Source organism: Copadichromis virginalis, linkage group LG17, assembly GCF_057382275.1.
Source record: "Copadichromis virginalis isolate Kocher_CV1m ecotype Utaka linkage group LG17, C_Virginalis_male_GT1.1, whole genome shotgun sequence".
Taxonomy (NCBI): Eukaryota; Metazoa; Chordata; class Actinopteri; order Cichliformes; family Cichlidae; genus Copadichromis; species Copadichromis virginalis.
Genome location: NC_140634.1, coordinates 29,881,195 through 29,903,205, shown reverse-complemented (window position 1 = coordinate 29,903,205; position 22,011 = coordinate 29,881,195). Strand labels below are relative to the sequence as shown.

The 22,011-nt window shown below is 41.0% G+C and overlaps 1 protein-coding gene across 1 annotated transcript in view; it reads right to left on the bottom strand.

Annotated features, from left to right (window-relative positions):
• Nucleotides 1-22,011, bottom strand: part of plxna4 (plexin A4) — a 243,291-nt gene that overhangs the window by 51,690 nt on the left and 169,590 nt on the right. The window contains exons 8-13 of the mRNA XM_085437437.1: nucleotides 20,279-20,378; nucleotides 19,597-19,711; nucleotides 9,474-9,674; nucleotides 8,530-8,626; nucleotides 6,362-6,549; nucleotides 3,066-3,217 (exon numbers count right to left, since the gene is read on the bottom strand). Coding sequence (XP_085293563.1) covers nucleotides 3,066-3,217; nucleotides 6,362-6,549; nucleotides 8,530-8,626; nucleotides 9,474-9,674; nucleotides 19,597-19,711; nucleotides 20,279-20,378 — 853 coding nt within the window. The remainder of the gene's footprint in view (nucleotides 1-3,065; nucleotides 3,218-6,361; nucleotides 6,550-8,529; nucleotides 8,627-9,473; nucleotides 9,675-19,596; nucleotides 19,712-20,278; nucleotides 20,379-22,011) is intronic.

Genomic DNA, 22,011 nt, shown 5'->3' with positions numbered 1-22,011 from the left:
GTTTTTACGTTAGTAATTCCTTTTGTGCATAATTTTATATTATTGTTAATAATAAATTAATTAAAGCAACAAAACAACCTGAAGAGCCGGTTCGGAGCCGAAAGAGCCGGCTCTTTTTAGTGAGCCGAACCGAAAGAGCCGGATCTCTAAAAAGAGCCGGAAATCCCATCACTAGTACAAAGGCTGGTTTTAGACTATTCCATAATGTCGAGGTTTACGCTAGGGTTGCCAACCGTCCCTTAAAAAACGGAATCGTCCCGTATTTAGAAACAAAAGTACACGTCCCGTATTGAGCTAATAAGGGACGCACTTTGTCCCGTAATACAGTGAGAATCAAAAGTAGTCTATAAATGTTAATGGAATTAACGCTTTGTTTGAAAACATAATTCCCAGCCCCTCTCCTGCTTTGTGACCAATGAGCTGACAGCACACTTATGACAATTCGAGTATGACAATTCAGATTATCTCATTGGTCGAGGAAAGGTCGCTTGCGGAGAAAATACCGGAAGACAACAGATGACCACAACAACAAGCATGGCCAACAGGGAAACAAACGCCGACACTGCGGTGCACGTCTCGGATGACAGTACACCTAAAGCTGGGCAGACACTGCGATTTTTTTCAGTCACGTTATTCAGCTCCTGCTCAAACTGCACGATTGACTCGCAGGGATTAGAAGTTTGCAGGTCACGATGCAGGGTCTCACACTATACGGCCCGATGCTCTGATGCGACCTGAGTGCTCACACTGTGCCAACATAACATGAAGGTTATAACAGAAAATCTGTCGCTCACTCTCTCTGTCTTTCACTCACACAGACACACCACCATCAACTTTGCTAAATTGCTAATGAAAAACATGATCAGGCAGCTGTGATTGAGCAGCAGTGTAAATCCAACTATTTTCACGGTTGTTGTGGTCGTGATAATTTTGTGATGCCACATCGAAAAGGCTCGGATGAGCTTTCCAAAGTTCTACAAGTGCCTCCATCACTTGTGTCCAGATCACACGCTGCACAGCCGTGCTGCGCCGTCTTTTTCACCGATGTTTACGTGTTTGCGCATGAGCAGTGTGAGCGGCTGTGGTGACACCCTCACGAGCGATTGATGATCGGGAGCTGGTCGTGAGGTGTTAATCGCTTCTCGTTACCCCACGTATACTACACGATGCACGATGAAGGCCAAAATCGGGCCGATCACCAAATCGGTCGCACGACTCAAAAATCGGCTCAAAATGGGCCAAAAATCGCACAGTGTAAGCCCAGCGTTAGAGCAGCAATGTTTGTTCCCCTCAGAGAAAGAAAAGAAAAAAGGCTGCAAAAGTACAGGGAGGACTGGGAAAAGGAAAACACCTGGCTGGGAAAGTGCACGATAACACCTATAAAGCGCACTGCACTGTGTGCCGGCGCACTTTTTTCCATAGGCATGCTTCTAGTGGTGGGCACAAGAAGAACATGAGGGGCGTGAAAGCTCGGGGAACCCTTAACCAATTTTTTGTCCACCAGGCCACGGCAGAAGCAGATATGGTATGTAAACACTGGTTTGTTGTTTAAACCCTCTGGTTAAGGTTAATATGGGCATGTGCGGTGAATATCAGCGCTATGTGGCCAGAAGTGTGATAATATAATTTATTTTGTGTAATAAACAACTGCAAGGATGGATGATTACAACAAATAGATGAATAATACATAAAAGTAATACATAGATGAATAATGATGATGAGTTAAGGTGCGTAATCATGGGAACAAGCGGGTTTACAAACAGGAGCAGCTGATTAGCATTAGAAAAGCTGAAATAATACCTCAACTGAAGCCAATTGTACTAAATGCACTGTATGTGCACTGTTACAAGAATATTTTTCGTTCTATTGCTTTCTATTAATTTATATAATTTTAAGTTAAGCAGGACAGAGTTCTTTTACTTATATTCTCAAAAGTTAAGCATGACAGGCTTCTGTTTAAGAAAGAGACCTGTTTTACTGTGTTAATGTTGTCATTTTGAGCTAAAAATAAATGGCTAAATGATCATTTGTTTCCCATATGGTCATATCACAAAGAATATGCATCTGCTTAAATCAAATTCAAGTCAAATGGTTAAAAAATAATTTCACACACACAAAAAAAGAGCTACCACACTGGGAAGGGTGAAGACAACTGGGTTGCCCGGCCCTGGCCACGAGGTGTCCCTTATTTATTTTTCAGGGAGTTGGCAACCCTAGTTTACGCACTCACCTAATAAATAAAGGGTTTCCCATTCGAGCCTGGGAATAGACACAAATCCCTCGGAGGATTGTGCCAGGAAGGGCATCTGGTATAAATATCTGTGCCAAATCAAATATGTGCATCCAGCCACGGTGCCATCCCCTTGTAAATAAGGGAGCAGCTGAAAGAAGCTTGGTTGTAGGCTACAAATGCCTTAGCTAACAACAGTAGCTAAAGCATTGCGTGACATTTTCATAAACTGAGTGTCAGTTTAATTGAAATTGAATTAAATTGAACTTTTCAGACCTATCTTGAGTATTGTGGGGTCCCTCCAGTGGATACAGTTTTCATAGTGTGAAGAGCTGTAACCTATCTCTGTGTTACTTCAACCTCTATTGATTGGTGTGCCAGAACTGAGACAAACGATCACACTCAATGGAATAGTCTATGGAAATTAGGGGGAACCTTTTGTATTAGAACCTCAAGAACATTGGATACATTTTTGATCTATTTCATTCATTCAGAGAAGGATTACAGCCTAAAATAGGGAAGCTAGCAATGGTGAGGACAAACATGGACACCATTAGAGGGGTTTTTCCTCATCGTAAGCAACCGGCATTAGTGTTTGTGTGATTACACTCATTACCACAAGGTCAAAGGTTTGGCATTGCAGCTCTGAATGAATGTTTTTAAGCTGATAATGACCATTTCATGATATGTTATTTAATGCTTAGTCATGTCACCTTTTTTAATTGCTCATTATGTGAAAGCTCTTTGGGGTCCTTAAGGACTAGAAAAGGGCTATACAAATGCAGGCCATTTACCTTATTTTTTTACCATTTACTGTGATCAACATGTGACTTACTGTTCAGCAGGGATGTAGCCCTCACGTATTGGAGTGCAATCCACTTCAGCCACCTTCACATTACCCTGAATCTCCCTAAAGTCCAGTCCCAGGTTCTCACCATGGATAGTCACAAGTGTGCCACCTTCCCTGGGGCCTCGCAGAGGGGTGATCTGTTGGAAATGATGATTATGAACATTATTTAGTTTCGTTTTTTTTACGCAACACAATTATTTTCCTGACAACGTAAAAATAGAAAGTGGTGGAAAGCTAATTCTCCAAGGTAATGTGCATGATAACAGCAATGAGACAATATATATAATTTAGTTAGTTTTGTTAAGTAGTAAGTTAATCCATAATTCATTGATAGTTTAATGAATTAACATAATAAATCTCTCACATGTTTCCATTAGCTTTCCATTAACTGGACAACCCTGTCCATTCTTTATCCAAATCTGTGTAATTAGGTTTAGAGGTCATTATTTTAAAAGAAAACTGTATTTGAGGCTTATCTTAAATGAACAAATAGGCATGCAAAACAATGTGAAATCTGAATGAACCAGAATATGGCACAAAAATATTCATGTTATAAATTTGTGGTTGTACAAAAAAATAATATCACAAGGGTGTTTCAAATGGTAGTCAACTCTTTAGTTTATGGCTGGTTTTCACAAGGTCCTTGGGGATAAGCGCTCAAGTTCACACATTAGGTAGCAGTCTGTAGCTTGGGGAACGGGACCGATGCAGTGATTGGTAAAGGGTCAAGACTCGGGGTCAACAACTGTCATTTCTCTATCTGGTGTACACTGAAATCTACTGTGAAGTATTTCATAAGATTAACTTATATCATGGCATCGGGTGACACCTTTGCAGTAATCACAATGTCCTTTGATTTATCAGTAACATCTCTCATTGTTGATGATGTGGTTCCAACATCCATCAACACTTTACTCACACAATTACTTTTTGGCCAGTCAGTGTACGTGTGAGTACACATCATCAGGCCCGTCCAGATGGATGGATGTGAGAGATGGACACAGAATAGTCTGTGTCTATCTGTCTCTGCCAAATAAAAGTCCTCTAGGCTTCATGCTGCAGGCAGGAGCCCAGCTTTAATGGTGACTGTCATTTCTCTGTGCAGTGTAAAAGTTGGCAGCGTGAACCCCTGCGGTGTTCACAGGTAGAGTGCTGTGTGAGTGGGTTTGCCTTTATCTCATAGCTTAAAGCGTGACTTTCCGTATGTCACTACCGCAAGCACGTCAAAAGCATTTAATTTGACTATTTGAGTACTGAACTCACCAGTCAAATAACTCAGGCAAACTCAAGCCAGGTCATGCACAACACAAGTCCTGCGACTGTCATATGGGAGATATCGTTATCGTATGCTTCGGCGTCGCTGATTAATAAAGTTCCCTGCTGATATCTTAATGAAAAAACAGAGCCTTCTGGGAACAGGGCTACAATACATGCAATTAAAAAGATTGCACACAATGCCTCGTGGCTCTCAATTTATTAACAAATATGGAGCGGGAGAAGGACTTTGAGGGAAGCTGGGAAGGAAGAAGCAAAAGAAACCAAGAGAGAGAGAGAGAAGGGAGAGCGAAGAGGAGAGACGCAATGAGGCATTGATTAGATTTGTGACTTTGACAAGATAATTGACGGTTGGGTAGAGGCAAACACTTAATCACTTCTCCCTCTCTCTCTCTCTCCTTTTCACTTTTCATCTTTCTATGTGAGTCTCACCCTCTCATTGTTGATGGGAGATGTCATTATAATGAAGCGTATTAGAATGCATTAGGGCCTGGGTTGTCTTGGGAAAGTCCTCACTCCTCACCCACTGACAGTTTTTATGGGGGACGTGAGAAGGCTGCAATATGTCCCCGCTGCAGCCTCGGGGATGTAAGGAGAAATACAGGCCCATCTCCAAGAATAAATCCACTGCTCCGGGAGAAGACAAACATTAGAGAAGTGGAATGACAGAGTGCAAATGACTGATCCAGACTCTTTAAATAAGTGTAAGGGTGGGGGTGGAGGGGACAAAATGTTACCATCATGACATCACTCTTCTTAAGAGTTGATTCTGAACGAATAAAAATAATGACAGTACTCTGGGTCATCTGTGAGGGTCGAGTAATTACAATAAGCCCCTTTATTTTTCTTCTTATGACTCCCCCATGTTTGTTTCCCTCTATCTGTCTTGCTCCTTTATTTAGAAGCAATTCGGGGGAAATTAGACGATTCTGTCGTAACCCATCAGGTTAACATCTCATGAGCGAGCAGCCAGATTCCTTGTGATCAGGCAGTTACTTGAATGCCGCTACATCCAGGATGATAGAGGGTCAGATTCCATTTCCGCACCCCTCTTCCCACTCTCTGTCCGTATCAATCTCCAGGACAACAAAAGGCATTCCCCTCGTTGTCGTTTTTATCTGTTCTATGTTTCATCCACAGTCAGTCATCATCTGCCCTCAACTCTCCTCCCAGGAAAAGGATGCAGAGTGGACCTTTATATCCATCACTGGAAAAGTGGACCCGGGTAAAAGGGGGGACTCTTTTCAGTCATTCAGCCTCATGTGACTCTTTTCTGGCTCAGCCTAGCCATCCATCACTGCCTCTCCCCCTTCCCCCAAATCCACCCTCCTCTTCCTTCATCTGGCAGCTTTCCATCCATCTTTCCTTTATGTCCTATTATCCTTCATCTTGCTGACCCTTATCACTGCTGCTTTCACCCTTTTTATGTGTCTTGCACAGGTCAAGTCTATTTACCCCACATGGCGCTGGGTTAAGCAGGGATTCACCTGAACATCTGTGCAGCTGATTGATAACTAACAAGAGTGAGGATGATTTGTCTCTCTAGATCTGTATATGTGTTTGTACATTGACATTTCGAGTTAACGTTGGCAAAAAATAACTACTGTCCCCCTACGGTTTGAAGAAAAGACATCTAAAATGCTAAATTACACGACTGCTGTAATTGTAGTTCTCGTATGCCATTATCATTGAAACTTATTTTTTTTCCTGTGATGTGTTGCTGCACTACAAAAAGGTGTAAAACATATCCTTCTTCACAAATGGTGTCAGACTGAATAGCTGATAATGACTCACAGCCTCTGCCATTATGTTGAGATGATCGACTGCCACACCGTCAGTGAGGTGATGAGTATGACTATGTTCCCACGAGCGCACTATAATTAAGGTGTGTATGTATGGCCTTTCAGGCAAAAGGTTTTTACAATAATAGCTGGATTGATTGGTCCGTATATGTGCTAACGTGTAAACTGTGTGAACACATGTGGACGCTGATGCATACGTCTCACCTTGGTGATCCGTGGGTGGGTGCACTTGCTGTTGATGCCGTTGTGCTCTAGCCACGTGTTCTCATTGGCGCAGTGTTGCTTGAGGGTGCAGCGGTTCTCTCCTTTGCACCAGACGCACCCAAACAAAGGGTCCGCTTTCAGACACAGACCACAGCTTCCTCGTTGGGCGTCGCATTTGTATAGATGGACTGCGCAGGCGGGAGGAGATAAGACAAAGATAGACGGGAGAAAGAAGGGAGAAAAGTGAACAAGCTTTTTACAAATGATGACTCCAAATGCAGCTAAAAATTATTCTGGGCAAAAATCAAATAAAGTAACAAAAGACTTCAAAACACAAAAGAAACTGTTTTATAGTTTACCCAAATCACTCAACATCTACATAAAGCTGTTTGAACAATGCAAAAAAATTATAAATAAACTGAATATTATGATAGACATTTGTTGACATCTTTGTCTCATTATCGCTCCATCATCATCTCTACACACTCCCTAGGCATCCCACCCTGCCTCTGAGTTTCCTACACTACTGCCGCCTGCCACTCCTCACCCACCGCACATTTAACATATCATCTCCATGGCAACAGAGCAACCATTTTCTTTTTAATTGCCATTAATTTTGTATGTGATCTGCCCATCAAAAAATAACTAAATTTTTTAAAAAGCCCTATAGGCCTCTTCCTCCACAAGCAAACAAAGGAAGGAAGAGAGTAGTGGAGGAGTCTCTAGTTCAAGGTTCTCTAACTTCTGTTGCTTCTTTGATTCTGCAGTTATGCTTAAGGATATGTTTTGTAGAGCACATTTGACTCAGACACTCATGCACACAACCAGAAACACACACAAACACTCTACAAACTTTGCCTTACAGCACAGTGTCATTTTGGCATATAATACACATTTTAACAACATGCTTCTTATGCCTGACTCCACTGCCTTTGGTTAAAATAAGCTGTTTTCCTGTCAGAGTAGTATAACCCCCAGCATGAATCACTTAAAGTGGTGGATTGTCAGTGGCCAAACTGAATCAAGCTCAGCAGCTGAATCCTGAATTCTTAAAAACCCAGTGCTGATATACCATGAAAGGATGAAAGGTTGGACATAAAAAAACTAAGAAAGGTTGAAATAATAATAATAATAGAGAAATGTAATGTACTCCCCTGTTCTCTACATATAGAGAAAGAAATAATAAATGTAATTTCTTTACTAGGGCTTAGTAGTTAGTGTTATATCAGACAGGCCCTAAAAGCAAGTTCAGTTACAGTCATAGTAAAACAGCTGAGCTCAGTGCTTCACACCAGCTGATGGCTTCACCTGATACCAATTTAAACATCTAGTTGGTGATTTTTAAGCTGCTTTAACCCACCCACGGTTACTGACCATCTGCAAGCCACTTTGCAAAATGCCTTAATGGAATCTCTCATGCTGTTTCTAACTTAATGCCACATTTTTTGTCATTGATGTTTTCTCATTTGTTTTGTATATGATGCAAAGGTTTTTTTGCATTTGCTCTTCCAATTTCTGGGACAGAGAACAGAGCCATACCACAAAATAAGAATGACTACAGATAGAAATACTCTCTTTTATGCCTATAGTGGTCCTGGCTGAAGTGAAATTTATGTCAGTGCGCTTTACTGAATGAATAAAATAAAGGAGAGAGGCAGTGGAGACGGAGACTGAAAGATTGCCAAACTCATAGAGAGGTGTCAAAATAATAGAAACAGCAGAATTGGGGGACATTATGTTTGAACGGTAGTGAGAAAACTAAATTTAGAGAGTTTGAAAAAAGACAAAAAGACAACAGTCATGTGCTGGACAGGCAGACAGGGAGACAAAACGAAAGCGTATGAGAGGATGTGGTAAAGTTAACCACTACATGGCAACATCAGGGAATGGATGCTGCACCTCAGCACACCACCCGCCTGTTGCCATGGAGATGGGCTCCAAGGGCAACAATGGGGAAGCAGCAGCTTTGGAGTGTGTCTATGTGTGCATGCACATGTGTGTTTAAGTGAGTTTGTAAGAGACTGTGAACTCAATATGTTCTTCTATGATACTACGAGAAATATGGAAAGAGCTGATATGCGTGTGCGTGTGTCCGTGTGTGGATGTGCATGTATGCACATGTGTGTGCCTGTGCCTACACAGATGCTCATGCATCTGTGCATGCTTACCTTTGTTGTGGGCGGGGTTGTCGATGCTGAAATCTCCGTTCCAGATGACGGTCAGCTCCACGGGAAGACTGCTCATCTCCATCCCATCATAGAAATACTATCACCATAGCAACCAGAGAGGGAAGGAAGAGACATGGGAAAAGCAAATGAGAGATACAAAGTCTTAACTGTTTCTCTCTAAGTTTGAAAAAGCCTGTGGTATCAAAATACTTTTTTGAAAATGCAAAAATCCATCCTCAACAAGTTGCTGTACACATGTGCACACACGCGCACAGTGAAAATACACACACAAACTCAAACACACATGCTTTAAACTCACAAACGCACACTATACACACCAGCGAGCATTGAGAGATTATTTTTCATTTGGTTCTGTAACACTAGCAGAATGGAGGGTTGGTGCAGGAATCATCATTTTCTGCTAAATTACAGTTTCCCTCCATCACAGCTCAATCAAAGTACAATATTTGGAATGTGCAGTGATTATGCGCACAAATCCCACAGTCATCTTTACTGACATACACACTTCGAGTGATGAAGATAGACAGGAAGATGGGATGTTATTGTATCAACAGACAATTAGCATCAAGACCAGCATAAAGCCTTTTTCATGCTCATCCTTCGTTCCTGTCAATGCATTATTCAGTCAGTGAATGGAGAATCATTGCAGCTAGAGACAAAGTTAGGCACTTATCTCATCTACCACCTGTCTAGCTGGAAGACCAAAAATCCCTCAGCTGGAATCAGTGTGTGCATGTGGCTGTATGTGAAGGAGAGAGATTGCAAAAACATCTTTTATAGGTAATCTAACTTTTATAGAAAAAGTTTGCAGACATGGGCCATCTGTACAAAGATAGGTGTAGGTGGGTGGTGGTCAAGGATAATATGTCACACAAGCTGCGACACTGAAAACACACAGACACCCACAGACAGACTCTTCTCACCGATGTGTTTTGACACTGCACCGAGGAGCTGTTGAAGCGCAGGGCAGGAACCCGGTGCTCGTTTCCTTGGATGGTGAGCAAACACTCGTAACCCCTCTGTCCAGACTGTGGCTGAGGAAGGTTTTTAGCCCGTAGGGTGATGGGCTTCACCACATTGACAGGCACCAGTATCCTTTCTGCAGGCAGCAACTGGGGACACCCCTGGAGGCAAAGCAGCAGAGAAACAAGAAAGGTGGTCAGTGGGTCTAATGCCAAATTGCAAATAAAACCTCATTACTCAAAGAGATCCAACAGTGTCGCTGTTGAGCTTTTGCTTAAGTAAGCCTTTTGTATATTTTGATTCAAATGCATTCTCCACTTCACTGTTGTTAGAAGTGCAGTTGATTTCTGCAGTGTAAGCACTGTCTTAAAGTGACTTGCACTTCATTTAATCCACAGACCATATGAAAGATGAATGAAAGCTTTTTAAAAACATGGATTCACAAGTAAGAGAAACACGCCTGCTAATTAATAACCAGTAAAATCCTAAAATATCTGTCAGCAAAACTGAAAGAGAAGGATATCTCTTTTGTCAAATTATCCCATTAAACATTCTTCAAAAAGGAACCGAGACCACAAACACAGTGCACAGGTCCATCAACTTCAATTAGCAAACACCAACAAGTTATAGCTGGCTGTGTTGAGACACCTGCCAATCAAAATCCCTCAACTCCCATATCTGGATGAAAAGTGCAAATGCATAGGCTAGCTACCCACAGAGACCAAAATAGTTTTTTGGTCTCTGTTTTAATGTAACTTTTGTAAAGGTTTTGGAGTGAAAGTCGTTTTTTTTTGTCCTTTTGGTTCTCAGTAAGATGTGTCACTCTTTCCCATCATTGGGGTCAAATGCAGCACTGATCTCCTGCAAGGCTAGCCCAGTCTTGCTTATAGGACTGTTTTTTGCAAAAAAGTTCATACCTATGCTGTTTTTCATGATGTGAATAAAAAGAAAACAATTTAAATCGGTTTAATTTTTTTATTAGGCAGTAAGGAAAGTTGCTGCTTGCATCAGGGCATTTCCTAAAATCTGACTAACACACAATGAGCTGCAAATTCACAGAGACATTCACACTTATCATTTATCTCACTAGATAGCATACCACCTAACAGTACTTCACAAACATTAGTTTAATTTAATGACACTTCAGTATATTTTCAGTGTTTAGTGCTTTTATTTGTTCGATTTTCTGTTGAGTAGAGGTCAGCTGTGTTTCCTACAGGCCCGTGGCCTGCTCACATTCAACGAGTGAAGGTCAATAGGTACTCTAATGTCATTACCCACAGGAGAGGAGCATTAATGATATAACAAAAAAGGTACTTATTCTGATAGACTATGAGCTCTGAGTTTGAATTTGTGCATTTCCTTTTCAAAATCTAGGGTCTGCTGTGGAAAATTTGTGATTTTTTTCTGTGATACTTGTGCCCATGTTAGGTGAAAAAAAATAACAGAGAAAGGGGAAGACCAAGACAGAGGTAAAAGTCACTTAGCAATTGGAGGTCTAAAATTAACAGCCAATCCATTCAGGTGTGACTAGCGGGTTAAATATAGAGCACCTATGACTCGCCTGAAGGATGAAGAGGAGAAAAAGAGAACAGGTGAGGAGAGGGGAAGGGGTGGACAGAAAAGGAAAGGCAAAGACCACAGAGGATAACTGAAACAAAAAGCATTATCAGGAGAACAGGAAAGTGACTGACAACCAGAAGTCAAAGGTAAAATGGGTGGTAAAGCAGGGTAAAGAGAGAAAATGAAGAACAGCGCTTCCCTAAGTACTATTTTCTCTGAAGGGTAGTTGAAATAGAGAGAAAGAGATGGCAAAATTGGTCAAATGAAGGAGAAGAACAACAAAAGAACACAGCAATGGGGGGAAAAAAACACCGTTAAGTGTATGTGACAGGACGGGCTTTAGCATGTCAAAGAAGGAGAAGAAAAGACGGTAAAAAGAGGGCGAGCAGATAAGGTGAGCCCCCACGCGGATGGAGCTGGGGGGAGTGAAGCATAGCGCACGTTGAACCGGGTGATAACACTTGTTTGAAGTTCATTAAAAGCCACTTGATTGGGTTAGGCTAAGTGAGTGACTGACTGGATAGCTGTGTGGTGAGAGAGGGGAACGCTCTGTGACACTATTCACAAAGTCATTATAGATAAATGACACACAGGGTGAGGGAGTTCAGCAGTGAAGGAGAGGAAGGAAGTTGCGGTGCATGCGTGTTTGCTCTTCCAAATCTCATTTTCCTAAGAACGAAGGGTCATATTTGGTGAATGAAAATGAGTGGGAGAGCAAAGAGAGATGCAATCCATTTTTAATCATGTCTCTTCCAGTTAATACACTTGAACAATGGGGGACAATGAATTTGATCTGGTTTGTGGAAATGAAGGCATGGAAAGCACCCGAGTATGACTTAACACAGGGACTTATGCTGAATTTTCAAGACACAGAGACACAAGAACACTGATAGCTGCATATGATGACGAGGAGACAGGATTTCACACACGCAAACATCACAGGAAATAGATGCATGCATGCAAGCGCAGTTAAATTGCACCGTGGTGTTTGAGATGAGCAAAATTCCCCTTCTTTTGCACATGCGTGTAGACTAAGGTTAACAGAAATTTTACTGTATGTACAAAAACAAAATCACATTACAGTATAAAATGAATGTCATCAACTAAAAATGTTATGGACTGAACTAGTTTTCCACTTTAGTAGAATGGTTAAATTGCATTTTGATCAAAAATATGCATTGCTGCTGAAAAGACTGAAAAACTTTAATGTCTTTGCCAGACATTAAAACATTGTTGAAATCTGGATAAAACATTAAAGGTGAAAATCTATCCTTTCAGATTGATGAAAAGATTAGAAGAAAATGTCTCTTTACATTAAAAGTTGGTTGAAAAGGACTTGCTTCTGCAAAATCATTACATAATCAGCAGATTCAAACCTGTACTGTGAGCCTTGGTCTAGAGGCTCATGCATACAAGCTCACCGCACTGCACTATATAATAAAAAGTTGACCAACCACTCTTTCACACAGGTATCCAGGCCACTAAAGGGTCTTATCCATATCAGATATTATGATATCATAATTGCCTTAAAGTCAATGAGCCAAAATAACCGAGTATAGGACATATAAGTGTATTTATACACATATAACACTTGAAGACGCACTTTATTTTCATTTTGTGAAAACAAAATCAAATTAATTTCCTCAAAAGTTGAATATTATGATACAGATGATACACCGTGATGTCATTACACTGTCTGGCAACCAGCTAACAACAGCCTAATATGAAATTTATAGTAGTATAGCAGAATAGGACCCGAGCATAGCAGAAAACTCATAAAAAATTGACTAATTGCTATATTTCATTACATTTTCTCAATGCGATGAAGTATAGTACATCTGTTTGCCAACAGCACAGACTGGAGGTTGTGTGACTCTCAAACAAATGTAGATTTTTTTCCTTTTTTTAAAGTGACATAATGGAAATGGTGGAAAAAGAAGAAAATAGTCTCTGTGGAGGTTGAAATCTTTCGAAGTTAACTTTCCACATTACAATACAGGGAGTGCAGAATTATTAGGCAAATGAGTATTTTGTCCACTTCATCCTCTTCATGCATGTTGTCTTACTCCAAGCTGTATAGGCTCAAAAGCCTACTACCAATTAAGCATATTAGGTGATGTGCATCTCTGTAATGAGAAGGGGTGTGGTCTAATGACATCAACAGCCTATATCAGGTGTGCATAATTATTAGGCAACGTCCTTTCCTTTGGCAAAATGGGTCAAAAGAAGGACTTGACAGGCTCAGAAAAGTCAAAAATAGTGAGATATCTTGCAGAGGGATGCAGCAGTCTCAAAATTGCAAAGCTTCTGAAGCGTGATCATCGAACAATCAAGCGTTTCATTCAAAATAGTCAACAGGGTTGCAAGAAGCGTGTGGAAAAACCAAGGCGCAAAATAACTGCCCATGAACTGAGAAAAGTCAAGCGTGCAGCTGCCAAGATGCCACTTGCCACCAGTTTGGCCATATTTCAGAGCTGCAACATCACTGGAGTGCCCAAAAGCACAAGGTGTGCAATACTCAGAGACATGGCCAAGGTAAGAAAGGCTGAAAGACGACCACCACTGAACAAGACACACAAGCTGAAACGTCAAGACTGGGCCAAGAAATATCTCAAAGACTGGTTTTTCTAAGGTTTTATGGACTGATGAAATGAGAGTGAGTCTTGATGGGCCAGATGGATGGGCCCGTGGCTGGATTGGTAAAGGGCAGAGAGCTCCAGTCCGACTCAGACGCCAGCAAGGTGGAGGTGGAGTACTGGTTTGGGCTGGTATCATCAAAGATGAGCTTGTGGGGCCTTTTCGGGTTGAGGATGGAGTCAAGCTCAACTCCCAGTCCTACTGCCAGTTCCTGGAAGACACCTTCTTCAAGCAGTGGTACAGGAAGAAGTCTGCATCCTTCAAGAAAAACATGATTTTCATGCAGGACAATGCTCCATCACACGCGTCCAAGTACTCCACATTGCTGCACGCAATGTTGATGGTGAACAGATCAAAACACTGACAGAATCCATGGATGGCAGGCTTTTGAGTGTCCTTGCAAAGAAAGGTGGCTTTTTTTGTCGCTGATTTGTTATTGTTTTGTTTTTGAATGTCAGAAACGTATATTTGTGAATGTGGAGATGTTATATTGGTTTCACTGGTAAAAATAAATAATTGAAATGGGTATATATTTGTTTTTTGTTAAGTTGCCTAATAATTATGCACAGTAATAGTCACCTGCACACACAGATATCCCCCTAAAATAGCTAAAACTAAAAACAAACTAAAAACTACCACCACAAACATTCAGCTTTGATATTAATGAGTTTTTTGGGTTCATTGAGAACATGGTTGTTGTTCAATAATAAAATTATTCCTCAAAAATACAACTTGCCTAATAATTCTGCACTCCCTGTATAACCTCACAACCAAGCCCTGTATTCTTTGAGAGATTTGTGAGGTATCATTCATCGTGTATGTTGAAGTCAAAAAAACCTCCCTAACCACCTTTAAATAAACATCATATTTTGTGACAGAAGAGATAAACATGAAAAAGGAGAAATACATAAATCTCGCTTAAATACCGATTATAAATGCACCATGCGGAAGTGAAATTACAACCGAGGCAGTGTGTATAATGGTGGTAGTCTGTGTTTTTTGCTACTTAGCTCAAATTTTTCATATTTGTATGTACACATACACACTCAGACACACTTGTATAACAGTACGATCACTGCCAGCTCTTCCTGAGGCCAAGTGGGCTTTTATTGGTTTGGACAAACACATGCATATCCCCTAGCTGGCTAGAGATGCTCATGCTGCTGGCAGTGATGCTTGCTGTTGCTGTTGAGATTTATGTCAGTGTTAGGTAGGTTTAATGTCTGTGTATTTATTGTTTCCTTGTCTAGCTCAATGACTGAGGTGCACCAAATAGCAGGGGAGGAAATGCAGATTCACAGACAAATACATTCATACATATAAACACATACAAATCATAAATGGCAGACAATGACAGAAAACTTTGCACTCTTTCAAAGCCGTACCTATAAGTGGGGTTCGAATTACAGGTTCCATGAAAGAAGAAAGGAAATCAGTAGTTATTTTACTCAGATTCCCACTGCAATCCAATAAATCAGGGGTTAAATTAATTTGTGGCGCTCGCATAATTTACAAATTACACTAACTAAATGCAAAGGAAGCTTTTCCAGTGGCTCAGAATAATTATTTCCAGTTTTCTAGTTCCCCGTGAAAACTACTGACAGCATGTTAAATGGATTATTTAGAACAACAGGAAAACAATTTCTGGAAAGAGATGTTGCTGTTGTTTCTCCTAAATTTAATTACGTGAACATATTGTGTATTTGTGGGGATCTTAAAATCCAGGACATATTTCACTGAAAATATCTGCATGTGTAGAGACAAGAAGAAGTTTTTGGAGGGCTTTTTTTTTTTTTTTTTTTTAAAGGGGGAATATTAAAGTGGGAGAGATGGGAACTACAAACTACACTTTGATGTGGATTGAACTAGCTGCTTAACTGTATGTGTTTTACTTTATGTGTCTGTCGGTGCGCGTGTGGTGCCGGGAGCTTCACTGACACTCTTCCAGTCATGTAATCAAACACTTGCAGTAAATCACTAAGGAGAGTATCTGTCAATAGCATGACTCATCATAACAACATAATAAGCTAAGACGTTTGAAAAAAAGTCGGCGCCTCTCCCCACAAATATGTAATAACTCTTCATTCTTCCCGTCTCCATCGCCGCCTCGATGTTTTCTTTAACCTCACCTCTGATTCTCAGTAATGCTTTTTCCCTCCTTCATTTCTATCTCTCTAAACGCATCCTGTGCTGTTTGATCTATCTCACTGACCCTTCTCATTTCTCTTATCAACTCTCTCGCTGATTGCCCTCCCTCTTTTCTGACTCCTTTTCTTCTTTGGGACCTACTTAGATCTGATAATTAGAGCCTCGTGGGAGGTGTGGATGGGTGGAGATAGGGAAAGTGACAGAGAGTAGGAAGCAGAATGGGAGCTGTGAATGTAAAAGCCCTTGGCATAGTTTGAAGCTAAGGAGGGAGGGAGACTGAGAGAGAGACAGAAAGAGAGAGAGACAGACATAATTATAGAAGTGCAAGGTGTGAAGATGAAGAGGATCTTAAGTTTTTATACATGCGCACACACACTTAGTGGTTACCAAGAGCGCCCCTTAACAAGCCTCTGTTTTATCATATCCAACAGAGCCTCGGGCAAAGACACTCTCCACGTTCTCTGCTCTTCACTCGTTTCTCATCCCTGTTTTTATCCCACCATCCATTCCTTCATTGCCTTAAAGTTTTCCCAAATAACTGGTTCCTTTTTTCCCCTACTATATCTGTTATTTTTTCCTCCTCTCTGCATTTGCATCCATTTGTTTTTAAGAACTGTTAGGATTTATTAAAATGTGTTTTTTCATCACTTTCCAGGTTATGAAAACATTCAACTCAATAAACCAAATGTTCATATTTCAGAATACAGAAGCAGCACTGAAGCACATCCCACAGAGGAATAAAAAACAAGTAATCAGGGCTTCATCCAAACCACTTTGTTTCATCATTAACAACAAAAAACTAAAGTTAGTTAAGTTATAATGTTGATTGTAAAAAACAACAATGAAAATAAGGTAAAGTACGTACATGTACAACTATGGTAGGAAGACTAACTTCATCTGTCAGCCCAGATCTTAAAACACATTGTTGGTAATCATTTCTCTGTTTGCCATTTCCGAATAAATTTCCCTAACTTCAGGGGTTTGTTTAAAGCCTCTATGATCATCTGACTGCTTCTGTTTCTTGTTATTGTGCCTTTTTTATTCCCGTATTTTTCAGATCTTACCTCTTTAAACTTTCACTTTCAGCGCCTTTCTGTAATTTTCTTTTCAACTTTGTTTCATTTGCTTTCATTCTCGATTTTCGCATATCCATTTTTCCTCTTTTCTCTGCAAATGCTCAAACTGGTCCTCAACAGTCAGTGCGTGTGCATGGCATTGATTTGTCCATGAATTGAACCAAAGCACCTCGCGCTACCATTTCTGTCTAATATTGGCAACTAATAGCTATTACAATTGGCATTTAGGTTCTTTAATAACATTATCCTGATCACTTGATCAATAATTTCCTAGTAAATAAAGTCTACGGCATTGATCACGCAGTCAAGAAGCAAATAATCAAACAACAACAAAGGACAAGGATGCTTTATGTGCCAGGAGATAGTGATACATCTTTGGTAACATTAATATTTGTGTGTTTTTTGCATCTTCCTACCAACTGAATATATTAGGGTAAGGCTTGGCAGAGACTCAGGATATGAACATGCTGTGTTATAGACGGAGGAAGAAGAGGGGGAAATATCCCCCTGTGGTTTTCATCAGACAAAGAGAACAGGAAGTGTCCCCAGTTTCATCAGTGTCTTTAGGTGAGACCATGTGTGAATTAGGGAGGAGAGATGAAACAGAGCTAAATATGTAGGAAAACAAATATTGTTCACTGGGTAAACACAACCTATTCACATCAATGCTGCAGAGGTTGGAAATGACTGTTGGCTCTTTCTACAGTGAAACTGAATGAAGCTGCAAGCACGTCCTTTGTCACATCATCATCAGAATGATGGCTAAGTCCTTGACATGTGTGGAGGGTAAACAGGGACACGCCCTTAGTTAATGTGCCAACAGGCAAATGTCTGATCCGTGTGCCCATATCATTGCTGGCATGAATAAAAAGGCATTCACCGTACACCCAGGCTGGGCTTTAACGCTGTCCTCCGATGCATACTAACAACAAGCTCAACCAGTAGGGAGATTTGCCTGGCTCGATCATTAGCATAGAGTTAGGGGATTATTCAGATCACTTCCTGAAATCCCCTAATTGTAATAGTACACAAAAATTCATGTGCTGCAGTAAGAGGCCATCCCGTTTCAGAGCAAAGTTGACTTGATGCCTTTTGTGAAATCTGAAAAATCTTCTATGGCTGTATGTGAGTGTGCATGCTATCAAGCTTGTAGAACTGTGTGTCTGTTAATTCAAAAAGCCCACCAAAAGGCCAGCAGAAAAAAAACATGACCCTGGATTTGAGGGGTTAATTAAAAGCAAATTAAAAGTCATTAAGCCTGCAAAACACCTGTCTTTTTTGAAACAACATGTCAAAAAAAAGGATGTCATTAATGTGCTAATACCAAAATCCGCCTTGCTTTATTTATGGTTTTCTTTTAGTCAGCAACACAATAGGAGAGGATTCACACGTTATTATCCAGAGTCAATATTGACCACCGGCGCCTGAGCTAATTGGAAAAGTAAACCTGCAAAGACTCACGCTTGGGCCTAACTAAGCAGAAGGTTCAAAAGGATAATGGAAACGGCGGAAAAAGAAAATAATATCGTCTGAGCAGGTTGAATAGCTCGGGGGAAACACGGGTGGAATAACACAATCGAGAGCAGACTGCTCATCAAAGGAGACAATCTGGCTAAGCTTGTCCCTGCCCGTCGTGCGGCGTCTGCCAACCTAGACATGAGCACTAGTGATCTTCATCATAGCTCACCTCAGGCTAAGATTAACAGGCCACTCACTCCCTGTAAAACCCTCCCCCTGAAAGCCACTGCGAATTGTCAGCAAACAGACAGGCCAAAGACAGCCACACACTGTATATACACATAAAAATACAGAGAAATGCAGATACCCGTGGAATAATGTACCCACAGGCCCAAATCACGGGGACATCCCCTAAATTTCCTTTACCTCGCCGCTTTGCCCTAAAGGCTACTACTGCTGCAGCCACTCTAAATCAGCATGAAGCCTCTCTCTCACAGGATGGGGAGTGGCTGCTTTGGGGGCATTCACTGAATGTACCCCATCCAGTGAGTGGCTTGTCCTCTGCAGCAGAGCAGCCTAATTACAGTGGGTTCTGTTTCGAAGGGAATAGAACTGGCTGCCAATACTATTGATAATTCACACAGACTAAGCTGTCACAGGGAATAGGGTTGGGCAAGTGGAAATGACTCAGTTTTATTAGCTTCCACTGCCCTTTGATGTGCAGTCAAGAGTGAGACATGCCAAGAGGCTCATGCCAGATGGAAGCACTACAGCTGAAAGGTGTCTCAGTCCTTTTAACATAACTCTTTTTGCATGTAAAACCTCCACCGATGGCTATTAGTCTCACATAGCCAAACATTTCCCCTCAATTTATTTCACCATGTTTTATAACTTAGCTGGCTCAATACCCAGAGGCTGGACTGAAGCTGGGCAGCAGTAAAATCTGAGGATTTGTGGACAATGTCTTAACGGGATGTAATTTGACAGTCTTTAGATCTATAGACAGAAGTGATGCTAGAAAACATGGTCCCCCTTGAGAGCTGCTTAAACAACAATTCTGACAGCACATCGTTACAATCCCGCCTAGCACCGGCATCGTCTACCTTCTGGGTGCTACAATGTGTTTCAATACCTGTACAGGTTGAAAATAAAAACAAAAACCAATGCAAACTTTTAATCTCATGCTCGGTTTGGGACTCACCTCAGGCTTCTTCACTCGACCCTCCTGGAAGGAACATGTGCGAGGGTCATGGGTACAGTCATGTCTGTATTTACACCAGTGGCACTGGTAGGGACTACTCACACATGACAGACACCTACAAGGAGAGCATAGTTTTGAATTAGGACTAAGCAGCACCAAATGCACTGAAGTACAAAAGCTCAATGTAACAACTTCTGTGCACAAATGGATTCTGCACATAGTTTGTGGCAGCTTTTCAACAATATAGAGGAATTAGATTTGCAACAAAGTATCTGTTTTAAATGTACTGGACCTCACAGAGCACTTTTCTAGTTGTGCACTCAAAGCACTTTAGACAACATATCTCATTCACGTTGTCTACGTATATACACTTTCTACCAAACATTCCCACTACAATGAATGCATTGGGAGTAACCTGTGGTTATTGCCCAAAGATATTTTGGCACCCAGACTGGGGCAGCCAAGGATTGAACCATGAACCTTTCAGTAAGAAGACGACTTGCTCTACTTCCTGAGCCAGAGCCACCCCAAAGGCCAAGGAAGCAAGACACAAACTAATTGCAAGTGCTGCATGCCTCAACTCTTTAGTTCGGCCCCCCAGATATTAATACAACATAACTTTGGCATTGTTTTATACACTCACTGAAGTGCAATTAGAAACTAATAGTAGACATAAACTTACGATTTGTGCACACTGCAATTGTAGAAAACAAAACTTGTATTTGCAAATGCCAGGCCGGTCTCTTTGGACTTGAGATAGAGCTGCACGATCTGGTGGTCACCTAGAGAAAACAGATTAAAGTCAAAATTAACGGTTTGATACACAGAGGTAGGAAGAAAGCTTTTGTACTCTGCTAACAAAACAAAGAAACACAAGACAAGGACAACAATAATGAGAACTAACAGAAGGAGGAATTGCCTTTGTTTCAGAACACGTTATTTGAAGCCGTTATTGACAGCTTCATTCAACTCTTCAAACAAGTAGGAGAAACAAAACAGTATTATAATGGTAATGTTAGAGTGTCACCGTTACTCTTTCAGCACAGGCAGGGGGTCGACACCACTTGTATGATAATCATTTCATTCGCTTATTCAAATATCATTTTACGACGTCGAGTTAGATGTCGTTTTAAAGAAAAAGAAAACGACTGCACTGCTAGGAGCTACAGGTGATCAGCTTGTTGCAATGGTAAAGGCAGTATGTCCTAGCAAAGAAAGAGAGTAGAAGAAGAGGGTTTTATTGGGTTAACGCTGCCTATTCCTGGCGTCTTACAAGAAACAAAAGTTGGCGCATATCCCTCGGGATGGACAATATTCCCCTGGAAGAGTCTTTGAGAGAGTCTTTGACAAGGTAAAGGAAGAAGAAGATGAAACGGAAAGTACGTGTGTGTTTGTGTGTGTCTGTTCGAGTGTGCGTGTCCATGAGCTTGCGCCTCATCTGTATTTGGTGTGTCCTTATGTCTGGCACTAATGAAGGAGTTCATGTTTAATTCAACAGCCCATCCACACATCTAAATGCGCTCTCTCTCTTTCTAGACTACCTATGTGTCTCTCTCTCATCCTCGCTCTCTCTCTCTACCCAGGTCTCCTCACTTCCTTCCATGTTGCAACTCCTTCGTCTCCCTCGTGTCTGTCCCCCATCTCTCCAACAAAGGAGGAATCATTCATCAATCACAGTAAAGCACCACTGACAACGGATCTGTCCTAATTAGGCCACCTAAATGTTACCTTGAAGCCTGCTAAAACTATCTCTCCCCGCCTCTCATCACTTCATCCATCGCTCTCCCTTTTCCCTCTTTCAACTGAGCTTAGACTAATGAGTACTAGTAAAAATTGAAGATAAAAGACACGAACACTTGGAATGGTTTCCTCTCCCTAAAACAGGAAAACCATATGTTTGTGAGAGTGGAGGGTAACAAGCAGTTGGTAGGGAGAAATGTTGTATGGATCATTTGTGAATGACTCAGAGTACATATTTGCACATCAATGTTTGCATGACTGCAGCATTACCAGCTTTACATGTGACATAGCAAACATTGAACAAACGTTTTTTTTTTTCTTCTTCAAATTCCCCAAAGCACCCCCAGGCTCCCTTTCAGCTATACATGTACATGTGTGCTGTCTGTCTGTGGATAACTTTATTGAAATGATTTCATATGTCTGTTAGGCACATATATGTGTGATTCTTCTGTTCTTCTGTTCTTGGAGCAATCGAGGAATAAAGAAAAACGCGAATGTGTATCTTTGCATTTGAATCCATTATATAAACAATGTAGAGACTACTTTTTTTGCACGACGCGCAAACAGTTGAAAAGATCTTCTTTAGAGCCTTTCCATCATAAATGGTAGCATTACAGCCGAATCCTAATATTTTTTGTTCTCTATTTCTTCTTTTAGAAAGAAAAATCAAGGGAT